Source organism: Oncorhynchus gorbuscha, unplaced genomic scaffold (assembly GCF_021184085.1).
Source record: "Oncorhynchus gorbuscha isolate QuinsamMale2020 ecotype Even-year unplaced genomic scaffold, OgorEven_v1.0 Un_scaffold_3149, whole genome shotgun sequence".
In the NCBI taxonomy this organism is placed as follows: Eukaryota; Metazoa; Chordata; class Actinopteri; order Salmoniformes; family Salmonidae; genus Oncorhynchus; species Oncorhynchus gorbuscha.
In genome coordinates, this window is record NW_025745176.1 from 22,874 (window position 1) to 50,624 (window position 27,751).

At 44.1% G+C, this 27,751-nt stretch overlaps 1 protein-coding gene across 1 annotated transcript in view; it reads right to left on the bottom strand.

The window, feature by feature from the left end:
- Positions 1-25,711, bottom strand: part of LOC124017736 (neprilysin-like) — a gene marked incomplete at its 3' end in the record, with an annotated part of 47,782 nt that extends 22,071 nt beyond the window's left edge. Inside the window, exons 1-6 of the mRNA XM_046332967.1 lie at positions 25,129-25,711; positions 24,666-24,746; positions 24,438-24,533; positions 16,769-16,887; positions 4,810-4,878; positions 3,108-3,242 (exon numbers count right to left, since the gene is read on the bottom strand). Coding sequence (XP_046188923.1) covers positions 3,108-3,242; positions 4,810-4,878; positions 16,769-16,887; positions 24,438-24,533; positions 24,666-24,746; positions 25,129-25,711 — 1,083 coding nt within the window. The remainder of the gene's footprint in view (positions 1-3,107; positions 3,243-4,809; positions 4,879-16,768; positions 16,888-24,437; positions 24,534-24,665; positions 24,747-25,128) is intronic.
- Positions 25,712-27,751: the final 2,040 nt, after the last annotated feature.

The window sequence follows — 27,751 nt, forward strand, 5'->3', positions numbered from 1 at the left end:
GGCTGAAGTCTGGCTTCATAAACACAGTGATGGAGAGGAGGTTAAGGGCTGAAGTCTGGCTTCATAAACACAGTGATGGAGAGATGGTTAAGGGCTGAAGTCTGGCTTCATAAACACAGTGATGGAGAGGAGGTTAGGGGCCTGACATCTGGCTTCATAAACACAGTGATGGAGAGGAGGTTAAGGGCTGAAGTCTGGCTTCATAAACACAGTAATAGAGAGGAGGTTAAGGGCTGAAGTCTGGCTTCATAAACACAGTGATAGAGAGGAGGTTAGGAGCTGAAGTCTGGCTTCATAAACACAGTGATAGAGACGAGGTTAAGGGCTGAAGTCTGGCTTCATAAACACAGTGATGGAGAGGAGGTTAAGGGCTGAAGTCTGGCTTCATAAACACAGTGATGGAGAGGAGGTTAAGGGCTGAAGTCTGGCTTCATGAACACAGTGATGAGAGGAGGTTAGGAGCTTAAGTCTGGCTTCATAAACACAGTGATGGAGAGGAGGTTAAGGGCTGAAGTCTGGCTTCATAAACACAGTGATGGAGAGGAGGTTAAGGGCTGAAGTCTGGCTTCATAAACACAGTGATGGAGAGGTGGTTAAGGGCTGAAGTCGGGCTTCATAAACACAGTGATGGAGAGATGGTTAAGGGCTGAAGTCTGGCTTCATAAACACAGTGATGGAGAGGAGGTTAAGGGCTGAAGTCTGGCTTCATAAACACAGTGATGGAGAGGAGGTTAAGGGCTGAAGTCTGGCTTCATAAACACAGTGATGGAGAGGTGGTTAAGGGCTGAAGTCGGGCTTCATAAACACAGTGATGGAGAGATGGTTAAGGGCTGAAGTCTGGCTTCATAAACACAGTGATGGAGAGGAGGTTAAGGGCTGAAGTCTGGCTTCATAAACACAGTGATGGAGAGGAGGTTACACAAGGGCTGAAGTCTGGCTTCATAAACACAGTGATGAGAGGAGGTTAAGGGCTGAAGTCTGGCTTCATAAACACAGTGATGGAGAGGAGGTTAAGGGCTGAAGTCTGGCTTCATAAACACAGTGATGGAGAGGAGGTTAAGGGCTGAAGTCTGGCTTCATAAACACAGTGATGGAGAGGAGGTTAAGGGCTGAAGTCTGGCTTCATGAACACAGTGATGAGAGGAGGTTAGGGGCTGAAGTCTGGCTTCATAAACACAGTGATGGAGAGGAGGTTAAGGGCTGAAGTCTGGCTTCATAAACACAGTGATGGAGAGGAGGTTAAGGGCTGAAGTCTGGCTTCATAAACACAGTGATGGAGAGGTGGTTAAGGGCTGAAGTCGGGCTTCATAAACACAGTGATGGAGAGATGGTTAAGGGCTGAAGTCTGGCTTCATAAACACAGTGATGGAGAGGAGGTTAAGGGCTGAAGTCTGGCTTCATAAACACAGTGATGGAGAGGAGGTTAAGGGCTGAAGTCTGGCTTCATAAACACAGTGATGAGAGGAGGTTAAGGGCTGAAGTCTGGCTTCATAAACACAGTGATGGAGAGGAGGTTAAGGGCTGAAGTCTGGCTTCATAAACACAGTGATAGAGACGAGGTTAAGGGCTGAAGTCTGGCTTCATAAACACAGTGATGGAGAGGAGGTTAAGGGCTGAAGTCTGGCTTCATAAACACAGTGATGGAGAGATGGTTAAGGGCTGAAGTCTGGCTTCATAAACACAGTGATGGAGAGGAGGTTAGGGGCCTGACATCTGGCTTCATAAACACAGTGATGGAGAGGAGGTTAAGGGCTGAAGTCTGGCTTCATAAACACAGTAATAGAGAGGAGGTTAAGGGCTGAAGTCTGGCTTCATAAACACAGTGATGGAGAGGAGGTTAAGGGCTGAAGTCTGGCTTCATAAACACAGTGATAGAGAGGAGGTTAAGGGCTGAAGTCTGGCTTCATAAACACAGTGATGGAGAGGTGGTTAAGGGCTGAAGTCTGGCTTCATAAACACAGTGATGGAGAGATGGTTAAGGGCTGAAGTCTGGCTTCATAAACACAGTGATGGAGAGATGGTTAAGGGCTGAAGTCTGGCTTCATAAACACAGTGATGGAGAGGAGGTTAAGGGCTGAAGTCTGGCTTCATAAACACAGTGATGGAGAGGAGGTTAAGGGCTGAAGTCTGGCTTCATAAACACAGTGATGAGAGGAGGTTAAGGGCTGAAGTCTGGCTTCATAAACACAGTGATGGAGAGGAGGTTAAGGGCTGAAGTCTGGCTTCATAAACACAGTGATAGAGACGAGGTTAAGGGCTGAAGTCTGGCTTCATAAACACAGTGATGGAGAGGAGGTTAAGGGCTGAAGTCTGGCTTCATGAACACAGTGATGAGAGGAGGTTAGGGGCTGAAGTCTGGCTTCATAAACACAGTGATGGAGAGGAGGTTAAGGGCTGAAGTCTGGCTTCATAAACACAGTGATGGAGAGGAGGTTAAGGGCTGAAGTCTGGCTTCATAAACACAGTGATGGAGAGGTGGTTAAGGGCTGAAGTCGGGCTTCATAAACACAGTGATGGAGAGATGGTTAAGGGCTGAAGTCTGGCTTCATAAACACAGTGATGGAGAGGAGGTTAAGGGCTGAAGTCTGGCTTCATAAACACAGTGATGGAGAGGAGGTTAAGGGCTGAAGTCTGGCTTCATAAACACAGTGATGAGAGGAGGTTAAGGGCTGAAGTCTGGCTTCATAAACACAGTGATGGAGAGGAGGTTAAGGGCTGAAGTCTGGCTTCATAAACACAGTGATAGAGACGAGGTTAAGGGCTGAAGTCTGGCTTCATAAACACAGTAATAGAGAGGAGGTTAAGGGCTGAAGTCTGGCTTCATAAACACAGTGATGGAGAGGAGGTTAAGGGCTGAAGTCTGGCTTCATAAACACAGTGATAGAGAGGAGGTTAAGGGCTGAAGTCTGGCTTCATAAACACAGTGATGGAGAGGTGGTTAAGGGCTGAAGTCTGGCTTCATAAACACAGTGATGGAGAGATGGTTAAGGGCTGAAGTCTGGCTTCATAAACACAGTGATGGAGAGATGGTTAAGGGCTGAAGTTACAAAACCTAAAGCAGATGGTAAGTAAAGCAGGTTTTCCTAGAGCAGCAGTGTTGAACTTACGTTGGCGATCTCCCTCTCCAGCTCAATGACCCTGGTGACCTCCTCTCTGATTTGGGTCTCGTTGACCTCTAGGCTGCGGTCGGTACGGATCAACCTGGCCACGTCTATCATGAACTGTTCATATGCTCTACATGGCTGGGAGGACACACACACACACACACACACAGACAGACAAACAGACACACATTAAAAACATGTATTGTAGTATCAACAGAAAAAAAGTAGTCATAAGTAGTTGGCTAGATGATGAAGAATGAGAGATACTGTATTCACATCACTGGAAATACAATGAGAGATACTGTATTCACATCACTGGAAATACAATGAGAGATACTGTATTCACATCACTGGAAATACAATGAGAGATACTGTATTCACATCACTGGAAATACAATGAGAGATACTGTATTCACATCACTGGAAATACAATGAGAGATACTGTATTCACATCACTGGAAATACAATGAGAGATACTGTATTCACATCACTGGAAATACAATGAGAGATACTGTATTCACATCACTGGAAATACAATGAGAGATACTGTATTCACATCACTGGAAATACAATGAGAGATACTGTATTCACATCACTGGAAATACAATGAGAGATACTGTATTCACATCACTGTAAATATATATTAGGCTTCATCATCCTCTGTTTGCTATTAAGAGACAGGAAGAGAACACTATGAAAATATAATCTGTCTAATCAATGACACACACACACACACACACACACACACACACACACACACACACACACACACACACACACACACACACACACACACACACACACACACACACACACACACACACACACACACACACACACACACACACACACACACACACACAACACACACACTCCTATCCCCCACGCCAAGTTTGGCAAGTACATAATCCTTTCAGAATACAAATCAGTGGTGAAACCATACCAGATAATATCCACCCCAAACACTCACATCTGGTTTGAGTTGGGCTGCGACCAAATCGGTCATCTCACTTCGTTATTTTAATGATCACATTGCTCCAGATGGCATCACACACACACACACACACACACACACACACACACACACACACACACACACACACACACACACACACACACACACACACACACACACACACACACACACACACACACACACACACACACACACACACAGACACACACTCCAGCTAGTCACATTGACAGTTAGATAAGTTGGAACACAGGTTATCCGTGGGCCAAACATCAGATTGGTTTTTAAGTGGGAAATGGATCATAATGTGGTTTATAGTTTCTTCCTAACAGAGACCTCAGACAAACAGGCTTATTTGGAGGTCTGTGTTAAACCACACTAACACAAACTCATTAGAGCATGTCAATGCTAATGATTAGTTCAATCATTAAACTACAGCAAAATATTCAGGTTCAAATGTCATCAGCTTTAGAGTTCTTCACATCTAGTTCTGGATGTTCATTAAACCATGCTGGAGATTTGGACCCAACGTGATTACCTAGAGAGGATGGTGATCTTATCCTAGACTGATGCTGAGGGCTTGCAGGCACTGCGGAAGTGGGTCATTGTGTGTTCTGGATGGATGGACCAGTGATCAGAACAACATGGGGTTGAAACCCAGACTCTGACATACCCGGCCAGATAAGTAATGTCCTTGAAACATTAACATGTGTGTAGCAGGTACAGTCTTACCTCTGCGTAGGGCCCGGTGCAAGTATAATGCTCTCTGGATAAGAGACCAAGGCTGGTTTGCTGGTCAAACTGGCAGAGGAGAGAGAATCAGGACACAAGCAGCCATTCATTCAACAGCAGGTGAAAGACAGTTCAGAGAGATTAGTGTGTGAATACTAAACACTGCCTAGGTTAGATTTAGGGTAGTTTACTGAGCAAATAAGTACACTATATCCCTAACTATGAGAGCGGGTTAAGGGGTACAAGTGATGGGGTACAGGCTTATTTATGTGTCTATCATATAATGGGGTACAGGTGTGTTTATGTGTCTATCATATAATGGGGTACAGGTGTGTTTATGTGTCTATCATGTGATTGTATACAGGTGTGTTTATGTGTCTATCATATAATGGGATACAGGTGTGTTTATGTGTCTATCATATAATGGTGTACAGGTGTGTTTATGTGTCTATCATATAATGGGATACAGGTGTGTTTATGTGTCTATCATATAATGGTGTACAGGTGTGTTTATGTGTCTATCATATAATGGGATACAGGTGTGTTTATGTGTCTATCATATAATGGGATACAGGTGTGTTTATGTGTCTATCATATAATGGGATACAGGTGTGTTTATGTGTCTATCATATAATGGTGTACAGGTGTGTTTATGTGTCTATCATGTGATTGTATACAGGTGTGTTTATGTGTCTATCATATAATGGGATACAGGTGTGTTTATGTGTCTATCATGTGATTGTATACAGGTGTGTTTATGTGTCTATCATATAATGGGATACAGGTGTGTTTATGTGTCTATCATATAATGGGATACAGGTGTGTTTATGTGTCTATCATATAATGGGATACAGGTGTGTTTATGTGTCTATCATATAATGGGATACAGGTGTGTTTATGTGTCTATCATATAATGGGATACAGGTGTGTTTATGTGTCTATCATATAATGGGATACAGGTGTGTTTATGTGTCTATCATGTGATTGTATACAGGTGTGTTTATGTGTCTATCATGTGATTGTATACAGGTGTGTTTATGTGTCTATCATATAATGGGATACAGGTGTGTTTATGTGTCTATCATGTGATTGTATACAGGTGTGTTTTTGTGTCTATCATGTGATTGTATACAGGTGTGTTTATGTGTCTATCATGTGATTGTATACAGGTGTGTTTATGTGTCTATCATATAATGGGATACAGGTGTGTTTATGTGTCTATCATGTGATTGTATACAGGTGTGTTTATGTGTCTATCATATAATGGGATACAGGTGTGTTTATGTGTCTATCATGTGATGGTGTACAGGTGTGTTTATGTGTCTATCATGTGATTGTATACAGGTGTGTTTATGTGTCTATCATGTGATGGTGTACAGGTGTGTTTATGTGTCTATCATGTGATTGTATACAGGTGTGTTTATGTGTCTATCATATAATGGGATACAGGTGTGTTTATGTGTCTATCATATAATGGGATACAGGTGTGTTTGTGTCTATCATATAATGGGATACAGGTGTGTTTATGTGTCTATCATATAATGGGATACAGGTGTGTTTATGTGTCTATCATATAATGGGATACAGGTGTGTTTATGTGTCTATCATATAATGGGATACAGGTGTGTTTATGTGTCTATCATGTGATTGTATACAGGTGTGTTTATGTGTCTATCATGTGATTGTATACAGGTGTGTTTATGTGTCTATCATATAATGGGATACAGGTGTGTTTATGTGTCTATCATGTGATTGTATACAGGTGTGTTTTTGTGTCTATCATGTGATTGTATACAGGTGTGTTTATGTGTCTATCATGTGATTGTATACAGGTGTGTTTATGTGTCTATCATATAATGGGATACAGGTGTGTTTATGTGTCTATCATGTGATGGTGTACAGGTGTGTTTATGTGTCTATCATGTGATTGTATACAGGTGTGTTTATGTGTCTATCATGTGATGGTGTACAGGTGTGTTTATGTGTCTATCATGTGATTGTATACAGGTGTGTTTATGTGTCTATCATGTGATTGTATACAGGTGTGTTTATGTGTCTATCATGTGATTGTATACAGGTGTGTTTATGTGTCTATCATATAATGGGATACAGGTGTGTTTATGTGTCTATCATGTGATGGTGTACAGGTGTGTTTATGTGTCTATCATGTGATTGTATACAGGTGTGTTTATGTGTCTATCATATAATGGGATACAGGTGTGTTTATGTGTCTATCATATAATGGTGTACAGGTGTGTTTATGTGTCTATCATGTGATTGTATACAGGTGTGTTTATGTGTCTATCATATAATGGTGTACAGGTGTGTTTATGTGTCTATCATATAATGGGATACAGGTGTGTTTATGTGTCTATCATATAATGGGATACAGGTGTGTTTATGTGTCTATCATATAATGGGATACAGGTGTGTTTATGTGTCTATCATATAATGGGATACAGGTGTGTTTATGTGTCTATCATATAATGGGATACAGGTGTGTTTATGTGTCTATCATGTGATGGTGTACAGGTGTGTTTATGTGTCTATCATGTGATGGTGTACAGGTGTGTTTATGTGTCTATCATGTGATGGTGTACAGGTGTGTTTATGTGTCTATCATATAATGGGATACAGGTGTGTTTATGTGTCTATCATATAATGGGATACAGGTGTGTTTATGTGTCTATCATATAATGGGATACAGGTGTGTTTATGTGTCTATCATATAATGGGATACAGGTGTGTTTATGTGTCTATCATGTGATGGTGTACAGGTGTGTTTATGTGTCTATCATGTGATGGTGTACAGGTGTGTTTATGTGTCTATCATGTGATGGTGTACAGGTGTGTTTATGTGTCTATCATATAATGGGGTACAGGTGTGTTTATGTGTCTATCATATAATGGGATACAGGTGTGTTTATGTGTCTATCATGTGATGGGGTACAGGTGTGTTTATGTGTCTATCATATAATGGGATACAGGTGTGTTTATGTGTCTATCATATAATGGGATACAGGTGTGTTTATGTGTCTATCATATAATGGGATACAGGTGTGTTTATGTGTCTATCATGTGATGGGGTACAGGTGTGTTTATGTGTCTATCATATAATGGGATACAGGTGTGTTTATGTGTCTATCATATAATGGGATACAGGTGTGTTTATGTGTCTATCATATAATGGGGTACAGGTGTGTTTATGTGTCTATCATATAATGGGATACAGGTGTGTTTATGTGTCTATCATGTGATGGGGTACAGGTGTGTTTATGTGTCTATCATATAATGGGGTACAGGTGTGTTTATGTTTCTATCATATAATGGGATACAGGTGTGTTTATGTGTCTATCATATAATGGGATACAGGTGTGTTTATGTGTCTATCATTTAATGGGGTACAGGTGTGTTTATGTGTCTATCATATAATGGGATACAGGTGTGTTTATGTGTCTATCATATAATGGGGTACAGGTGTGTTTATGTGTCTATCATATAATGGGGTACAGGTGTGTTTATGTGTCTATCATATAATGGGATACAGGTGTGTTTATGTGTCTATCATATAATGGGATACAGGTGTGTTTATGTGTCTATCATATAATGGGATACAGGTGTGTTTATGTGTCTATCATATAATGGGATACAGGTGTGTTTATGTGTCTATCATATAATGGGATACAGGTGTGTTTATGTGTCTATCATGTGATGGGGTACAGGTGTGTTTATGTGTCTATCATATAATGGGATACAGGTGTGTTTATGTGTCTATCATATAATGGGATACAGGTGTGTTTATGTGTCTATCATATAATGGGATACAGGTGTGTTTATGTGTCTATCATATAATGGGGTACAGGTGTGTTGATGTGTCTATCATGTGATGGGGTACAGGTGTGTTTATGTGTCTATCATATAATGGGATACAGGTGTGTTTATGTGTCTATCATATAATGGGGTACAGGTGTGTTTATGTGTCTATCATATAATGGGATACAGGTGTGTTTATGTGTCTATCATGTGATGGGGTACAGGTGTGTTTATGTGTCTATCATATAATGGTATACAGGTGTGTTTATGTGTCTATCATATAATGGGATACAGGTGTGTTTATGTGTCTATCATGTGATGGGGTACAGGTGTGTTTATGTGTCTATCATATAATGGGGTACAGGTGTGTTTATGTTTCTATCATATAATGGGATACAGGTGTGTTTATGTGTCTATCATATAATGGGGTACAGGTGTGTTTATGTGTCTATCATATAATGGGGTACAGGTGTGTTTATGTGTCTATCATGTGATGGTGTACAGGTGTGTTTATGTGTCTATCATGTGATGGTGTACAGGTGTGTTTATTACAGGTGTGTTTATGTGTCTATCATGTGATGGTGTACAGGTGTGTTTATTACAGGTTTGTTTATGTGTCTATCATGTGATGGTGTACAGGTGTGTTTATGTGTCTATCATGTGATGGTGTACAGGTGTGTTTATGTGTCTATCATGTGATGGTGTACAGGTGTGTTTATTACAGGTGTGTTTATGTGTCTATCATGTGATGGTGTACAGGTGTGTTTATTACAGGTGTGTTTATGTGTCTATCATGTGATGGTGTACAGGTGTGTTTATTACAGGTGTGTTTATGTGTCTATCATGTGATGGTGTACAGGTGTGGTTATTACAGGTGTGTTTATGTGTCTATCATGTGATGGTGTACAGGTGTGTTTATTACAGGTGTGTTTATGTGTCTATCATGTGATGGTGTACAGGTGTGTTTATTACAGGTGTGTTTATGTGTCTATCATGTGATGGTGTACAGGTGTGTTTATGTGTCTATCATGTGATGGTGTACAGGTGTGTTTATTACAGGTGTGTTTATGTGTCTATCATGTGATGGTGTACAGGTGTGTTCATTACAGGTGTGTTTATTACAGGTGTGTTTATTACAGGTGTGTTTATTAGAGGTGTGTTTATTACAGGTGTGTTTATGTGTCTATCATGTGATGGTGTACAGGTGTGTTTATGTGTCTATCATGTGATGGTGTACAGGTGTGTTTATTACAGGTGTGTTTATGTGTCTATCATGTGATGGTGTACAGGTGTGTTTATTACAGGTGTGTTTATGTGTCTATCATGTGATGGTGTACAGGTGTGTTTATTACAGGTGTGTTTATGTGTCTATCATGTGATGGTGTACAGGTGTGTTTATGTGTCTATCATGTGATGGTGTACAGGTGTGTTTATTACAGGTATGTTTATGTGTCTATCATGTGATGGTGTACAGGTGTGTTTATTACAGGTGTGTTTATGTGTCTATCATGTGATGGTGTACAGGTGTGTTTATTACAGGTGTGTTTATGTGTCTATCATGTGATGGTGTACAGGTGTGTTTATTACAGGTGTGTTTATGTGTCTATCATGTGATGGTGTACAGGTGTGTTTATTACAGGTGTGTTTATGTGTCTATCATGTGATGGTGTACAGGTGTGTTTATTACAGGTGTGTTTATGTGTCTATCATGTGATGGTGTACAGGTGTGTTTATGTGTCTATCATGTGATGGTGTACAGGTGTGTTTATTACAGGTGTGTTTATGTGTCTATCTTGTGATGGTGTACAGGTGTGTTTATTACAGGTGTGTTTATGTGTCTATCATGTGATGGTGTACAGGTGTGTTTATTACAGGTGTGTTTATGTGTCTATCATGTGATGGTGTACAGGTGTGTTTATGTGTCTATCATGTGATGGTGTACAGGTGTGTTTATGTGTCTATCATGTAATGGTGTACAGGTGTGTTTATGTGTCTATCATGTGATGGTGTACAGGTGTGTTTATTACAGGTGTGTTTATGTGTCTATCATGTGATGGTGTACAGGTGTGTTTATGTGTCTATCATGTGATGGTGTACAGGTGTGTTTATGTGTCTATCATGTGATGGTGTACAGGTGTGTTTATGTGTCTATCATGTGATGGTGTACAGGTGTGTTTATGTGTCTATCATGTGATGGTGTACAAGTGTGTTTATTACAGGTGTGTTTATGTGTCTATCATGTGATGGTGTACAGGTGTGTTTATGTGTCTATCATGTGATGGTGTACAGGTGTGTTTATTACAGGTGTGTTTATGTGTCTATCAGGTGATGGTGTACAGGTGTGTTTATTACAGGTGTGTTTATGTGTCTATCATGTGATGGTGTACAGGTGTGTTTATGTGTCTATCATGTGATGGTGTACAGGTGTGTTTATTACAGGTGTGTTTATGTGTCTATCAGGTGATGGTGTACAGGTGTGTTTATTACAGGTGTGTTTATGTGTCTATCATGTGATGGTGTACAGGTGTGTTTATGTGTCTATCATGTGATGGTGTACAGGTGTGTTTATGTGTCTATCAGGTGATGGTGTACAGGTGTGTTTATTACAGGTTTGTTTATGTCATAAGGTGAATGCACCAATTTGTAAGTCGCTCTGGATAAGAGCGTCTGCTAAATGACTTAAATGTAATGTTAAATGTTTATGTGTCTATCATGTGATGGTGTACAGGTGTGTTTATTACAGGTGTGTTTATGTGTCTATCATGTGATGGTGTACAGGTGTGTTTATGTGTCTATCATGTGATGGTGTACAGGTGTGTTTATGTGTCTATCATGTGATGGTGTACAGGTGTGTTTATGTGTCTATCATGTGATGGTGTACAGGTGTGTTTATGTGTCTATCATGTGATGGTGTACAGGTGTGTTTATGTGTCTATCATGTGATGGTGTACAGGTGTGTTTATGTGTCTATCATGTGATGGTGTACAGGTGTACAGGTGTGTTTATGTGTCTATCATGTGATGGTGTACAGGTGTGTTTATGTGTCTATCATGTAATGGTGTACAGGTGTGTTTATGTGTCTATCATGTGATGGTGTACAGGTGTGTTCAACGGAACGAATTTGATTAGTGTAGTGTCAACAACGCACCCACTGCCAGCTAGCCTACTTCAGCAGTACTGTATCATTTTAATCATTTTAGTCAATAAGATTCTTGCTACGTAGCTTAACTTTTTGAACATTCGAGACGTGTAGTCCACTTGTCATTCAATCTCCTTTGCATTAGCGTAGCCTCTTCTGTAGCCTGTTAACTATGTGTCTGTTTATCCCTGTTCTCTCCTCTCTGCACAGACCATACAAACGCTCCACACCGCGTGGCCGCGGCCACCCTAATCTGGTGGTCCCAGCGCACGACCCATGTGGAGTTCCAGGTCTCCGGCAGCCTCTGGAATTGCCGATCTGCGGTCAACAAGGCAGAGTTCATCTCAGCCTATGCCTCCCTCCAGTCCCTCGACTTCTTGGCACTAACGGAAACATGGATCACCACAGACAACACTGCTACTCATACTGCTCTCTCTTCGTCCGCCCACGTGCTCTCGCACACCCCGAGAGCTTCTGGTAGGCGGGGTGGTGGCACCGGGATCCTCATCTCTCCCAAGTGGTCATTCTCTCTTTCTCCCCTTACCCATCTGTCTATCGCCTCCTTTGAATTCCATTCTGTCACAGTTACCAGCCCTTTCAAGCTTAACATCCTTATCATTTATCGCCCTCCAGGTTCCCTCGGAGAGTTCATCAATGAGCTTGATGCCTTGATAAGCTCCTTTCCTGAGGACGGCTCACCTCTCACAGTTCTGGGCGACTTTAACCTCCCCACGTCTACCTTTGACTCATTCCTCTCTGCCTCCTTCTTTCCACTCCTCTCCTCTTGACCTCACCCTCTCACCTTCCCCCCTACTCACAAGGCAGGCAATACGCTCGACCTCATCTTTACTAGATGCTGTTCTTCCACTAACCTCATTGCAACTCCCTCCAAGTCTCCGACCACTACCTTGTATCCTTTTCCCTCTCGCTCTCATCCAACACCTCCCACACTGCCCCTACTCGGATGGTATCGCGCCGTCCCAACCTTCGCTCTCTCTCCCCCACTACTCTCTCCTCTTCCATCCTATCATCTCTTCCCTCCGCTCAAACCTTCTCTAACCTATCTCCTGATTCTGCCTCCTCAACCCTCCTCTCCTCCCTCTCTGCATCCTTTGACTCTCTATGTCCCCTATCCTCCAGGCCGGCTCGGTCCTCCCCTCCCGCTCCGTGGCTCGATGACTCATTGGGAGCTCACAGAACAGGGCTCCGGGCTGCCGAGCGGAAATGGAGGAAAACTCGCCTCCCTGCGGACCTGGCATCCTTTCACTCCCTCCTCTCTACATTTTCCTCCTCTGTCTCTGCTGCTAAAGCCACTTTCTACCACGCTAAATTCCAAGCATCTGCCTCTAACCCTAGGAAGCTCTTTGCCACCTTCTCCTCCCCCCTGAATCCTCCTCCCCCTCCCCCCCCTCCTCCCTCTCTGCAGACGAAGGTCGACGACATCCGATCCTCGTTTGCTAAGTCAAACGACACCGCTGGTTCTGCTCACACTGCCCTACCCTGTGCTCTGACCTCTTTCTCCCCTCTCTCCAGATGAAATCTCGCGTCTTGTGACGGCCGGCCGCCCAACAACCTGCCCGCTTGACCCTATCCCCTCCCCTCTTCTCCAGACCATTTCCGGAGACCTTCTCCCTTACCTCACCTCGCTCATCAACTCATCACTGACCGCTGGCTACGTCCCTTCCGTCTTCAAGAGAGCGAGAGTTGCACCCCTTCTGAAAAAACCTACACTCGATCCCTCCGATGTCAACAATTACAGACCAGTATCCCTTCTTTCTTTTCTCTCCAAAACTCTTGAACGTGCCGTCCTTGGCCAGATCTCCCGCTATCTCTCTCTGAATGACCTTCTTGATCCAAATCAGTCAGGTTTCAAGACTAGTCATTCAACTGAGACTGCTCTCCTCTGTATCACGGAGGCGCTCCGCACTGCTAAAGCTAACTCTCTCTCCTCTGCTCTCATCCTTCTAGATCTATCGGCTGCCTTCGATACTGTGAACCATCAGATCCTCCTCTCCACCCTCTCCGAGTTGGACATCTCCGGCGCGGCCCACGCTTGGATTGCGTCCTACCTGACAGGTCGCTCCTACCAGGTGGCGTGGCGAGAATCTGTCTCCTCACCACGCGCTCTCACCACTGGTGTCCCCAGGGCTCTGTTCTAGGCCCTCTCCTATTCTCGCTATACACCAAGTCACTTGGCTCTGTCATAACCTCACATGGTCTCTCCTATCATTGCTATGCAGACGACACACAACTAATCTTCTCCTTTCCCCCTTCTGATGACCAGGTGGCGAATCGCATCTCTGCATGTCTGGCAGACATATCAGTGTGGATGACGGATCACCACCTCAAGCTGAACCTCGGCAAGACGGAGCTGCTCTTCCTCCCGGGGAAGGACTGCCCGTTCCATGATCTCGCCATCACGGTTGACAACTCCATTGTGTCCTCTTCCCAGAGCGCTAAGAACCTTGGTGTGATCCTGGACAACACCCTGTCGTTCTCAACCAACATGAAGGCGGTGGCCCGTTCCTGTAGGTTCATGCTCTACAACATCCGCAGAGTACGACCCTGCCTCACACAGGAAGCGGCGCAGGTCCTAATCCAGGCACTTGTCATCTCCCGTCTGGATTACTGCAACTCGCTGTTGGCTGGGCTCCCTGCCTGTGCCATTAAACCCCTTCAACTCATCCAGAACGCCGCAGCCCGTCTGGTGTTCAACCTTCCCAAGTTCTCTCACGTCACCCCGCTCCTCCGTTCTCTCCACTGGCTTCCAGTTGAAGCTCGCATCCGCTACAAGACCATGGTGCTTGCCTACGGAGCTGTGAGGGGAACGGCACCTCAGTACCTCCAGGCTCTGATCAGGCCCTACACCCAAACAAGGGCACTGCGTTCATCCACCTCTGGCCTGCTCGCCTCCCTACCACTGAGGAAGTACAGCTCCCGCTCAGCCCAGTCAAAACTGTTCGCTGCTCTGGCCCCCCAATGGTGGAACAAACTCCCTCACGACGCCAGGACAGCGGAGTCAATCACCACCTTCCGGAGACCTGAAACCCCACCTCTTTAAGGAATACCTAGGATAGGATAAGTATTCCCTCCCCCCTTTAAGATTTAGATGCACTATTGTAAAGTGACTGTTCCACTGGATGTCATAAGGTGAATGCACCAATTTGTAAGTCGCTCTGGATAAGAGCGTCTGCTAAATGACTTAAATGTAAATGTAAATGTTTATGTGTCTATCATGTGATGGTGTACAGGTGTGTTTATGTGTCTATCATGTGATGGTGTACAGGTGTGTTTATGTGTCTATCATGTGATGGTGTACAGGTGTGTTTATGTGTCTATCATGTGATGGTGTACAGGTGTGTTTATGTGTCTATCATGTGATGGTGTACAGGTGTGTTTATGTGTCTATCATGTGATGGTGTACAGGTGTGTTTATGTGTCTATCGTGTGATGGTGTACAGGTGTGTTTATTACAGGTGTGTTTATTACAGGTGTGTTTATGTGTCTATCATGTGATGGTGTACAGGTGTGTTTATTACAGGTGTGTTTATGTGTCTATCATGTGATGGGGTACAGGTGTGTTTATTACAGGTGTGTTTATGTGTCTATCATGTGATGGTGTACAGGTGTGTTTATTACAGGTGTGTTTATGTGTCTATCATGTGATGGTGTACAGGTGTGTTTATTACAGGTGTGTTTATTACAGGTGTGTTTATTACAGGTGTGTTTATTACAGGTGTGTTTATTACAGGTGTGTTTATGTGTCTATCATGTGATGGTGTACAGGTGTGTTTATTACAGGTGTGTTTATTACAGGTGTGTTTATTACAGGTGTGTTTATTACAGGTGTGTTTATTACAGGTGTTTATTACAGGTGTGTTTATTACAGGTGTGTTTATTACAGGTGTGTTTATGTGTCTATCATGTGATGGTGTACAGGTGTGTTTATTACAGGTGTGTTTATGTGTCTATCATATGGTGTACATGTGATTACAGGTGTGTTTATTACAGGTGTGTTTATTACAGGTGTGTTTATTACAGGTGTGTTTATCATATGGTGTACAGGTGTGTTTATTACAGGTGTGTTTATTACAGGTGTGTTTATTACAGGTGTGTTTATTACAGGTGTGTTTATTACAGGTGTGTTTATTACAGGTGTGTTTATTACAGGTGTGTTTATTACAGGTGTGTTTATTACAGGTGTGTTTATTACAGGTGTGTTTATTACAGGTGTGTTTATTACAGGTGTGTTTATTACAGGTGTGTTTATTACAGGTGTGTTTATTACAGGTGTGTTTATTACAGGTGTGTTTATTACAGGTGTGTTTATTACAGGTGTGTTTATTATTGTTTATTACAGGTATGTTTTTATTACAGGTGTGTTTATTACAGGTGTGTTTATTACAGGTGTGTTTATTACAGGTGTGTTTACCACCCTTGGATTTGTTAACATTTTATTGTGTTACAAAGTGGGGTTAAAATGGATTGGAACTGTTTTTGTTGTTGTTGTTGTTGTTTTTGTTGTTGTTGTTGTTGTTGTTATCTACACAAAATAACATGTAATGTCAAAGTGGAAGAGAAAATCATAAAAATTCAAATAAACATGAACTAAAAATAAAACGCTAATCTATCTTGATTAGATAAGTACTCACATCCTCTGAGTCAACACATGTTACAAACATGTGACAGTCATGTGATGGGGTGTACGTGTGTTCAAGTGTATGTGTATGTACATGTGTATGTGTATGTGCATGTGCATGTGTATGTGTATGTGTATGTGTATGTGTATGTGTATGTGTATGTGTATGTGTATGTGCATGTGCATGTGTATGTGTATGTGCATGTGCATGTGCATGTGCATGTGCATGTGCATGTGTATGTGTATGTGCATGTATATGTGCATGTGCATGTGCATGTGCATGTGCATGTGCATGTGTATGTGTATGTGTATGTGCATGTGCATGTGTATGTGCATGTGTATGTGTATGTGCATGTGACGCCACCTACGTGAATGATGTGTGAATTGGAGTCTTTGTCATCAGTGCCGATAAAAAAATTAACCAAGACTTGAGTTCCATATTTCTCATTTAGTCTGGCAATGGCATCCTCCAACTTCCATGTGTCACCTAAGTAGGAGAGGAGAGGATTGGTATGAGGAGAAGAGAAGAGAGGAGAGGATCGGTATGGTATGAGGAGAGGAGAGGATTGGTATGAAGAGAGGAGAGGATTGGTATGAGGAGAGGAGAAGAGAGGAGAGGATTGGTATGAGGAGAAGAGAAGAGACGAGAGGATTGGTATGAGGAGAGGAGAAGAGAGGAGAGGATTGGTATGAGGAGAAGAGAAGAGAGGAGAGGAATGGCATGAGGAGAAGAGGAGAGAGGAGAGGATTGGTATGAGGAGAAGAGGTGAGAGGAGAGGATTGGTATGAGGAGAGGAGAAGAGAGGAGAGGAGGGGATTGGTATGAGGAGAAGAGAAGAGAGGAGAGAGGAGAGGAGGAGAGGATTGGTATGAGGAGAAGAGAAGAGAGGAGAGAGGAGAGGAGAAGAGAGAGAGGAGAGAGAGGGAGGAGAGGATTGGTTTGAGGAGAGAGAAGAGAGGAGAGGATTGGTTTGAGGAGAAGAGGAGAAGAGGAGAGAGGAGGAGAGGAGGTTTGAGGAGAGGATTGGTTTGAGGAGAGGAGGTTTGAGGAGGATTGGTTTGAGGAGAGGATTGGTTTGAGGAGAGGAGAGGAGATTGGTTTGAGGAGAGGATTGGTTTGAGGAGAGGATTAGTTTGAGGAGAGGATTGGTTTGAGGAGAGGAGATAATTGGTTTGAGGAGAGGATTGGTTTGAGGAGAGGATTGGTTTGAGGAGAGGAGATAATTGGTTTGAGGAGAGGATTGGTTTGAGGAGAGGATTGGTTTGAGGAGAGGAGATAATTGGTTTGAGGAGAGGATTGGTTTGAGGAGAGGAGAGGATTGGTTTGAGGAGAGGATTGGTTTGAGGAGAGGATTGGTTTGAGGAGAGGAGAGGATTGATTTGAGGAGAGGAGAGGATTGGTTTGAGGAGAGGATTGGTTTGAGGAGAGGATTGATTTGAGGAGAGGAGAGGAGATAATTGGTTTGAGGAGAGGAGAGGATTGGTTTGAGGAGAGGAGAGGATTGGTTTGAGGAGAGGAGAGGATTGATTTGAGAGGATCACTTCCGGGTTGGAGCGAGCGGTCGCATCCGCACTTCGCTCCGCAGGTAGAATAACTTTTTCATTACATTTCATTACATTTCATTATAGTACAACGGTTTGATTTGTCTAATCTTAGCAATTTCTTCTTAGCTAGCTACATAGCCGTCTTTGTATCAAAGATAATTGCGTAATTATCGTATTTCGTCGTCCTAACGTAGTCTTCACTGCTATTTGCCCAGCAGCTAGCCAGCTAGCAAACGTCCACCGAATAGCAGCACTGTAGAAACTATTACACTCAACTGAACGACTTGATTAGTGTAGTGTTAGCTAGCTACATAGCTGTCTTTGCTGTCTTCGTATCCAAGATAATTGTGTAGTTTAGAGTGTGTAGTCTTAGAGTGATTATCTTAATTTACAGAGGTTAGCTAGCCAGCTATTTGTCGTCCTTAACGTAGGAGACACTGCTAGCTAGCCAACAGCTAGCCAACGTCTACCGAATAGAACAACCCGGTCGCATTCCGCTTCGCTCCACAGGTAGTATCACATTTTCACTTCATTTCATTACAGTACAACGGTTTGATTTGTTTGATCGTAGCTAGGTACATAGCTAGCTACATAGCTGTCTTTGTATCAAAGATAATTGTGTAGTCTAGAGCGACTTTCTAGGTTAGCTAGCCAGCTATTGTCGTTCTTTTAATGCAACGTAACGTAATCAACACTGCTAGCTAGCCAGCTAGCCCCCGAATAGCAGCACTGTAGAAACTATTTCACTCAACGGAACGACTTGATTAGTGTAGTGTCAACAACGCAGCCACTGCCAGCTAGCCTACAAAGTCAACAACGCAGCCACTGCCAGCTAGCCTACTTCAGCAGTACTGTATCATTTTAATCATTTTAGTCAATAAGATTCTTGCTACGTAAGCTTAACTTTCTGAACATTCGAGACGTGTAGTCCACTTGTCATTCCAATCTCCTTTGCATTAGCTTAGCCTCTTCTGTAGCCTGTCAACTATGTGTCTGTCTATCCCTGTTCTCTCCTCTCTGCACAGACCATACAAACGCTCCACACCGCGTGGCCGCGGCCTCCCTAATCTGGTGGTCCCAGCGCGCACGACCCACGTGGAGTTCCAGGTCTCCGGTAGCCTCTGGAACTGCCGATCTGCGGCCAACAAGGCAGAGTTCATCTCAGCCTATGCCTCCCTCCAGTCCCTCGACTTCTTGGCACTGACGGAAACATGGATCACCACAGATAACACTGCTACTCCCACTGCTCTCTCTTCGTCCGCCCACGTGTTCTCGCACACCCCGAGAGCTTCTGGTCAGCGGGGTGGTGGCACCGGGATCCTCATCTCTCCCAAGTGGTCATTCTCTCTTTCTCCCCTTACCCATCTGTCTATCGCCTCCTTTGAATTCCATGCTATCACAGTTACCAGCCCTTTCAAGCTTAACATCCTTATCATTTATCGCCCTCCAAGTTCCCTCGGAGAGTTCATCAATGAGCTTGATGCCTTAATAAGCTCCTTTCCTGAGGACGGCTCACCTCTCACAGTTCTGGGCGACTTTAACCTCCCCACGTCTACCTTTGACTCATTCCTCTCTGCCTCCTTCTTTCCACTCCTCTCCTCTTTTGACCTCACCCTCTCACCTTTCCCCCCTACTCACAAGGCAGGCAATACGCTCGACCTCATCTTTACTAGATGCTGTTCTTCCACTAACCTCATTGCAACTCCCCTCCAAGTCTCCGACCACTACCTTGTATCCTTTTCCCTCTCGCTCTCATCCAACACTTCCCACACTGCCTCTACTCGGATGGTATCGCGCCGTCCCAACCTTCGCTCTCTCTCCCCCGCTACTCTCTCCTCTTCCATCCTATCATCTCTTCCCTATGCTCAAACCTTCTCCAACCTATCTCCTGATTCTGCCTCCTCAACCCTCCTCTCCTCCCTTTCTGCATCCTTTGACTCTCTATGCCCCCTATCCTCCAGGCCGGCTCGGTCCTCCCCTCCCGCTCCGTGGCTCGACGACTCATTGCGAGCTTACAGAACAGGGCTCCGGGCAGCCGAGCGGAAATGGAGGAAAACTCGCCTCCCTGCGGACCTGGCATCCTTTCACTCCCTCCTCTCTACATTTTCCTCTTCTGTCTCTGCTGCTAAAGCCACTTTCTACCACTCTAAATTCCAAGCATCTGCCTCTAACCCTAGGAAGCTCTTTGCCACCTTCTCCTCCCTCCTGAATCCTCCCCCCCTCCTCCCTCTCTGCAGATGACTTCGTCAACCATTTTGAAAAGAAGGTCGATGACATCCGATCCTCGTTTGCTAAGTCAAACGACACCGCTGGTTCTGCTCACACTGCCCTACCCTGTGCTCTGACCTCTTTCTCCCCTCTCTCTCCAGATGAAATCTCGCGTCTTGTGACGGCCGGCCGCCCAACAACCTGCCCGCTTGACCCCATCCCCTCCTCTCTTCTCCAGACCATTTCCGGAGACCTTCTCCCTTACCTCACCTCGCTCATCAACTCATCCCTGACCGCTGGCTATGTCCCTTCCGTCTTCAAGAGAGCGAGAGTTGCACCCCTTCTGAAAAAACCTACACTCGATCCCTCCGATGTCAACAACTACAGACCAGTATCCCTTCTTTCTTTTCTCTCCAAAACTCTTGAACGTGCCGTCCTTGGCCAGCTCTTCCGCTATCTCTCTCAAAATGACCTTCTTGATCCAAATCAGTCAGGTTTCAAGACTAGTCATTCAACTGAGACTGCTCTTCTCTGTATCACGGAGGCGCTCCACACTGCTAAAGCTAACTCTCTCTCCTCTGCTCTCATCCTTCTAGACCTATCGGCTGCCTTCGATACTGTGAACCATCAGATCCTCCTCTCCACCCTCTCCGAGTTGGGCATCTCCGGCGCGGCCCACGCTTGGATTGCGTCCTACCTGACAGGTCGCTCCTACCAGGTGGCGTGGCGAGAATCTGTCTCCTCACCACGCGCTCTCACCACTGGTGTCCCCCAGGGCTCTGTTCTAGGCCCTCTCCTATTCTCGCTATACACCAAGTCACTTGGCTCTGTCATAACCTCACATGGTCTCTCCCATCATTGCTATGCAGACGACACACAACTAATCTTCTCCTTTCCCCCTTCTGATGACCAGGTGGCGAATCGCATCTCTGCATGTCTGGCAGACATATCAGTGTGGATGACGGATCACCACCTCAAGCTGAACCTCGGCAAGACGGAGCTGCTCTTCCTCCCGGGGAAGGACTGCCCGTTCCATGATCTCACCATCACGGTTGACAACTCCATTGTGTCCTCCTCCCAGAGCGCTAAGAACCTTGGTGTGATCCTGGACAACACCCTGTCGTTCTCAACCAACATCAAGGCGGTGGCCCGTTCCTGTAGGTTCATGCTCTACAACATCCGCAGAGTACGACCCTGCCTCACACAGGAAGCGGCGCAGGTCCTAATCCAGGCACTTGTCATCTCCCGTCTGGATTACTGCAACTCGCTGTTGGCTGGGCTCCCTGCCTATGCCATTAAACCCCTTCAACTCATCCAGAACGCCGCAGCCCGTCTGGTGTTCAACCTTCCCAAGTTCTCTCACGTCACCCCGCTCCTCCGTTCTCTCCACTGGCTTCCAGTTGAAGCTCGCATCCGCTACAAGACCATGGTGCTTGCCTACGGAGCTGTGAGGGGAACGGCACCTCAGTACCTCCAGGCTCTGATCAGGCCCTACACCCAAACAAGGGCACTGCGTTCATCCACCTCTGGCCTGCTCGCCTCCCTACCACTGAGGAAGTACAGCTCCCGCTCAGCCCAGTCAAAACTGTTCGCTGCTCTGGCCCCCCAATGGTGGAACAAACTCCCTCACGACGCCAGGACAGCGGAGTCAATCACCACCTTCCGGAGACCTGAAACCCCACCTCTTTAAGGAATACCTAGGATAGGATAAGTATTCCCTCCCCCCCCCCTAAGATTTAGATGCACTATTGTAAAGTGACTGTTCCACTGGATGTCATAAGGTGAATGCACCAATTTGTAAGTCGCTCTGGATAAGAGCGTCTGCTAAATGACTTAAATGTAAATGTAAATGTTTATGTGTCTATCATGTGATGGTGTACAGGTGTGTTTATGTGTCTATCATGTGATGGTGTACAGGTGTGTTTATGTGTCTATCATGTGATGGTGTACAGGTGTGTTTATGTGTCTATCATGTGATGGTGTACAGGTGTGTTTATGTGTCTATCATGTGATGGTGTACAGGTGTGTTTATGTGTCTATCATGTGATGGTGTACAGGTGTGTTTATGTGTCTATCATGTGATGGTGTACAGGTGTGTTTATGTGTCTATCATGTGATGGTGTACAGGTGTGTTTATGTGTCTATCATGTGATGGTGTACAGGTGTGTTTATGTGTCTATCGTGTGATGGTGTACAGGTGTGTTTATTACAGGTGTGTTTATTACAGGTGTGTTTATGTGTCTATCATGTGATGGTGTACAGGTGTGTTTATTACAGGTGTGTTTATGTGTCTATCATGTGATGGGGTACAGGTGTGTTTATTACAGGTGTGTTTATGTGTCTATCATGTGATGGTGTACAGGTGTGTTTATTACAGGTGTGTTTATGTGTCTATCATGTGATGGTGTACAGGTGTGTTTATTACAGGTGTGTTTATTACAGGTGTGTTTATTACAGGTGTGTTTATTACAGGTGTGTTTATGTGTCTATCATGTGATGGTGTACAGGTGTGTTTATTACAGGTGTGTTTATGTGTCTATCATGTGATGGTGTACAGGTGTGTTTATTACAGGTGTGTTTATTACAGGTGTGTTTATTACAGGTGTGTTTATTACAGGTGTGTTTATGTGTCTATCGTGTGATGGTGTACAGGTGTGTTTATTACAGGTGTGTTTATTACAGGTGTGTTTATGTGTCTATCATGTGATGGTGTACAGGTGTGTTTATTACAGGTGTGTTTATGTGTCTATCATGTGATGGGGTACAGGTGTGTTTATTACAGGTGTGTTTATGTGTCTATCATGTGATGGTGTACAGGTGTGTTTATTACAGGTGTGTTTATGTGTCTATCATGTGATGGTGTACAGGTGTGTTTATTACAGGTGTGTTTATTACAGGTGTGTTTATGTGTCTATCATGTGATGGTGTACAGGTGTGTTTATTACAGGTGTGTTTATGTGTCTATCATGTGATGGTGTACAGGTGTGTTTATTACAGGTGTGTTTATTACAGGTGTGTTTATTACAGGTGTGTTTATGTGTCTATCATGTGATGGTGTACAGGTGTGTTTATTACAGGTGTGTTTATGTGTCTATCATGTGATGGTGTACAGGTGTGTTTATTCCAGGTGTGTTTATTCCAGGTGTGTTTATTACAGGTGTGTTTATTACAGGTGTGTTTATTACAGGTGTGTTTATTACAGGTGTGTTTATTACAGGTGTGTTTATTACAGGTGTGTTTATTACAGGTGTGTTTATTACAGGTGTGTTTATTACAGGTGTGTTTATTACAGGTGTGTTTATTACAGGTGTGTTTATTACAGGTGTGTTTATTACAGGTGTGTTTATTACAGGTGTGTTTATTACAGGTGTGTTTATTACAGGTGTGTTTATTACAGGTGTGTTTATTACAGGTGTGTTTATTACAGGTGTGTTTACCACCCTTGGATTTCTTAACATTTTATTGTGTTACAAAGTGGGGTTAAAATGGATTGGAACTGTTTTTGTTGTTGTTGTTGTTGTTGTTGTTGTTTTTGTTGTTGTTGTTGTTGTTGTTATCTACACCTGAAACCCCACCTCTTTAAGGAATACCTAGGATAGGATAAAGTAATCCTTCTACCCCCCCCTTAAAAGATTTAGATGCACTATTGTAAAGTGGCTGTTCCACTGGATGTCATAAGGTGAATGCACCAATGTGTAAGTCGCTCTGGATAAGAGCATCTGCTAAATGACTTAAATGTAAAATGATGTAAATGATTGGTTTGAGGAGAGGAGAGGATTGGTTTGAGGAGAGGAGAGGATTGGTTTGAGGAAAGGAGAGGATTGGTTTGAGGAGAGGAGAGGATTGATTTGAGGAGAGGAGAGGATTGGTTTGAGGAAAGGAGAGGATTGGTTTGAGGAGAGGAGAGGATTGATTTGAGGAGAGGAGAGAATTGAGGAGAGGAGAGGATTGGTTTGAGGAGAGGAGAGGATTGGTTTGAGGAGAGGATTGATTTGAGGAGAGGAGAGGATTGGTTTGAGGAGAGGAGAGGATTGGTTTGAGGAGAGGATTGGTTTGAGGAGAGGAGAGGATTGATTTGAGGAGAGGATTGGTTTGAGGAGAGGAGAGGATTGGTTTGAGGAGAGGATTGATTTGAGGAGAGGAGAGGATTGGTTTGAGGAGAGGAGAGGATTGGTTTGAGGAAAGGAGAGGATTGGTTTGAGGAAAGGAGAGGATTGGTTTGAGGAGAGGCAAACTAAAATAGGTATAGGAAACACAGAGGTCGAAGGGCATAGTGTCGTTCACCATAGACAGTCTCCCAGTGGTCTGTTGCTATTGGCCACTCAAACACATTAGGAAGTATGTCTAGTAAAGGAGCTCCGCCCCTTTTCTCAATCTGACCTTCAGAGGGGAAAAAAAACACAAAAGTGACCCAGGTTAACTCACAGCTTAAAGGTAGACAACTATTTGGACTTTAATGACTTACTCAATTGAAATGTAATTGACCTCAACAAAACAGACCAGCAGACTCACTCTCATTGGTGCAGGATCTGTAGAGGGTCTTGGCTTTAGTGAGGGCACTGGCCTCCCCCTCCACGCTTCTCTCTAGAACACCTACAAAAATATGATAGAGGTTATAGATTTGCAGCACATCTGTGTTGATGTTTGCTTTTAAACTGAAAATCAAAAAGAGGTTTGGATATGAGTTGAGCTGTGAATGTTGTGAGTAACATGGAGCATGTGAGCTGTGTTATGGAGGACAATGTCCCCCTCAGAGGGACTGTAACATTTCCCTTTAGACCAGACAGAACACAGTCAGACTCTGGGCCAAGGAGCTGTCGGTCTGCTGCTTTTCACCACATAACAAACATTGAGAAACATCACAGAACTGTGGAAACAAAAAAACAAAAAAACAAGCAAGGAAAAAAACAATGCTTTCAATGTGTGGTCATTTCCATGTGGTGGTAACTGTAGACAACATCCATGTGGTGGTAACTGTAGACAACATCCATGTGGGGGTAACTGTAGACAACATCCATGTGCTGGTAACTGTAGACAACATCCATGTGGGGGTAACTGTAGACAACATCCATGTGCTGGTAACTGTAGACAACATCCATGTGGGGGTAACTGTAGACAACATCCATGTGGTGGTAACTGTAGACAACATCCATGTGGGGGTAACTGTAGACAACATCCATGTGGTGGTAACTGTAGACAACATCCATGTGGGGGTAACTGTAGACAACATACATGTGGTGGTAACTGTAGACAACATCCATGTGGGGGTAACTGTAGACAACATCCATGTGCTGGTAACTGTAGACAACATCCATGTGGTGGTAACTGTAGACAACATACATGTGGTGGTAACTGTAGACAACATCCATGTGCTGGTAACTGTAGACAACATCCATGTGGTGGTAACTGTAGACAACATACATGTGCTGGTAACTGTAGACAACATCCATGTGCTGGTAACTGTAGACAACATCCATGTGGTGGTAACTGTAGACAACATCCATGTGGTGGTAACTGTAGACAACATCCATGTGCTGGTAACTGTAGACAACATCCATTGTTACAGTAACAGCTCTCTGCCCCTCTCCATTGTTATAGTAATATAATAATAATAATAATAATAGTAACAGCTCTCTGCCCCTCTCCATTCTTACAGTAACAGCTCTCAGCCCCTCTCCATTCTTACAGTAACAGCTCTCTGCCCCTCTCCATTCTTACAGTAACAGCTCTCTGCCCCTCCATTCTTATGGTAACAGCTCTCTGCCCCTCTCCATTCTTATAGTAACAGCTCTCTGCCCCTCTCCATTCTTACAGTAACAGCTCTCTGCCCCTCTCCCTTCATTTCTACAGTAACAGCCCTCTGCCCCCCTCCATTCTTATAGTAACAGCTCTCTGCCCCTCTCCATTCTTATAGTAATAGCCCTCTGCCCCTCTCCATTCTTATAGTAACAGCCCTCTGCCCCCCTCCATTCTTATAGTAACAGCCCTCTGCCCCTCTCCATTCTTATAGTAACAGCTCTCTGCCCCTCTCCATTCTTATAGTAATAGCCCTCTGCCCCTCTCCATTCTTATAGTAACAGTTCTCTGCCCCAATCGTTCTTCATTCTTATAGTAACAGCTCTCTGCCCTCTCTCTTCTTTCTTACAGTAACAGCTCTCTGCCCTCTCTCTCCATTCGTATAGTAACAGCTCTCTGCCCTCTCTCTTCTTTCTTACAGTAACAGCCCTCTGCCCTCTTTCTCTCTCTATTTTTACAGTAACAGCCCTCTGCCATCATTTTTACAGTAACAGCTCTCTGTCATCTCACCTCTCATTCTTTCTCTTTCCCTCTTCCTCAAATCCTCTCGTCATCCCCTGGTTTGGTTAGGGCAGAACCCCTGCAGTCTCATTACCTAGTGGGCACACTATTCATGTGCTCATGCAATGTTAATGAAGCGCTGGGTTAGGAAACCTTCATAGGGCGCTTCCTGCCAAAGGGCGCAGATCATGTGTGTGATTGGATTAACAACTGGATGTGGGGAAGAGAGAGGGGGGGGGATTCTGTTTGGATTAAAGACCACCTGATGCTCGTGTGGCAAACACCCCTTTAAATACAAGTTCACCTACTTTGGAAGCTTTCAGGGCTTCTTTTTACTTTTTGGGGGGGAAATAACAGCGGAGGAGATATTTTTGATGTCTTTTTCAACCCTGCGGTTCTGTCACTCTTACGGTGCTGTGGTTAAACTCCTGAGACCCAGAACACATATACGTGAGCACGCGCACACACACACACACACACACACACACACACACACACACACACACACACACACACACACACACACACACACACACACACACACACACACACACACACACACACACACACACACACACACACACACACACACACACACACACACACTTAAACAATGTGACCTTATCTGGGCCCCAACCTCAGAGCCCATCCTGATAAAAAAAGGAACTACACAGGAAGTATGTCTCCCCAGAGCCAATCCCTCTGTGTATATGTATTCAGCACAGAACACTGCAGAGCCCCCGGGCCTCAAATCCACCACATGGACTCAACTAGGGTACATACAACTGGAAACAGCTGCATTGTTGCTGAAGAGCTGAATATGGAGCACAGATCTAGTGCCGTCTGACCCTCTGTGATGTCATAAGATTTCTGACTTAGACATTCTTTCAAAACCTCTGTGATGTCATAAGATGCCTGATGCCTTGTTCGAATCTCCGACAACTGGGAATTTGGGACTGGGATTTTTGATTTATTTCAACGGTCATCCAACTCGGGAACTCTGGCCTCTTTCTAGAGTATTTTTCCTGAGGTCCCAGTTGTCTTAAATTTGGCACATTCTGTCACACCCTCTATGACCTACATAGCATGTATGACTGACAGACATTCTGTCTGATGCTTTGTAATGTCATGAGATGCCTGACAGACAGTCTGTAATGTAACATTTAGTAATGTCATGAGATGCCTGACAGACCGTCTGTAATGTAACATTTAGTAATGTCATGAGATGCCTGACAGACAGTCTGTAATGTAACATTTAGTAATGTCATGAGATGCCTGACAGACAGTCTGTAATGTAACAT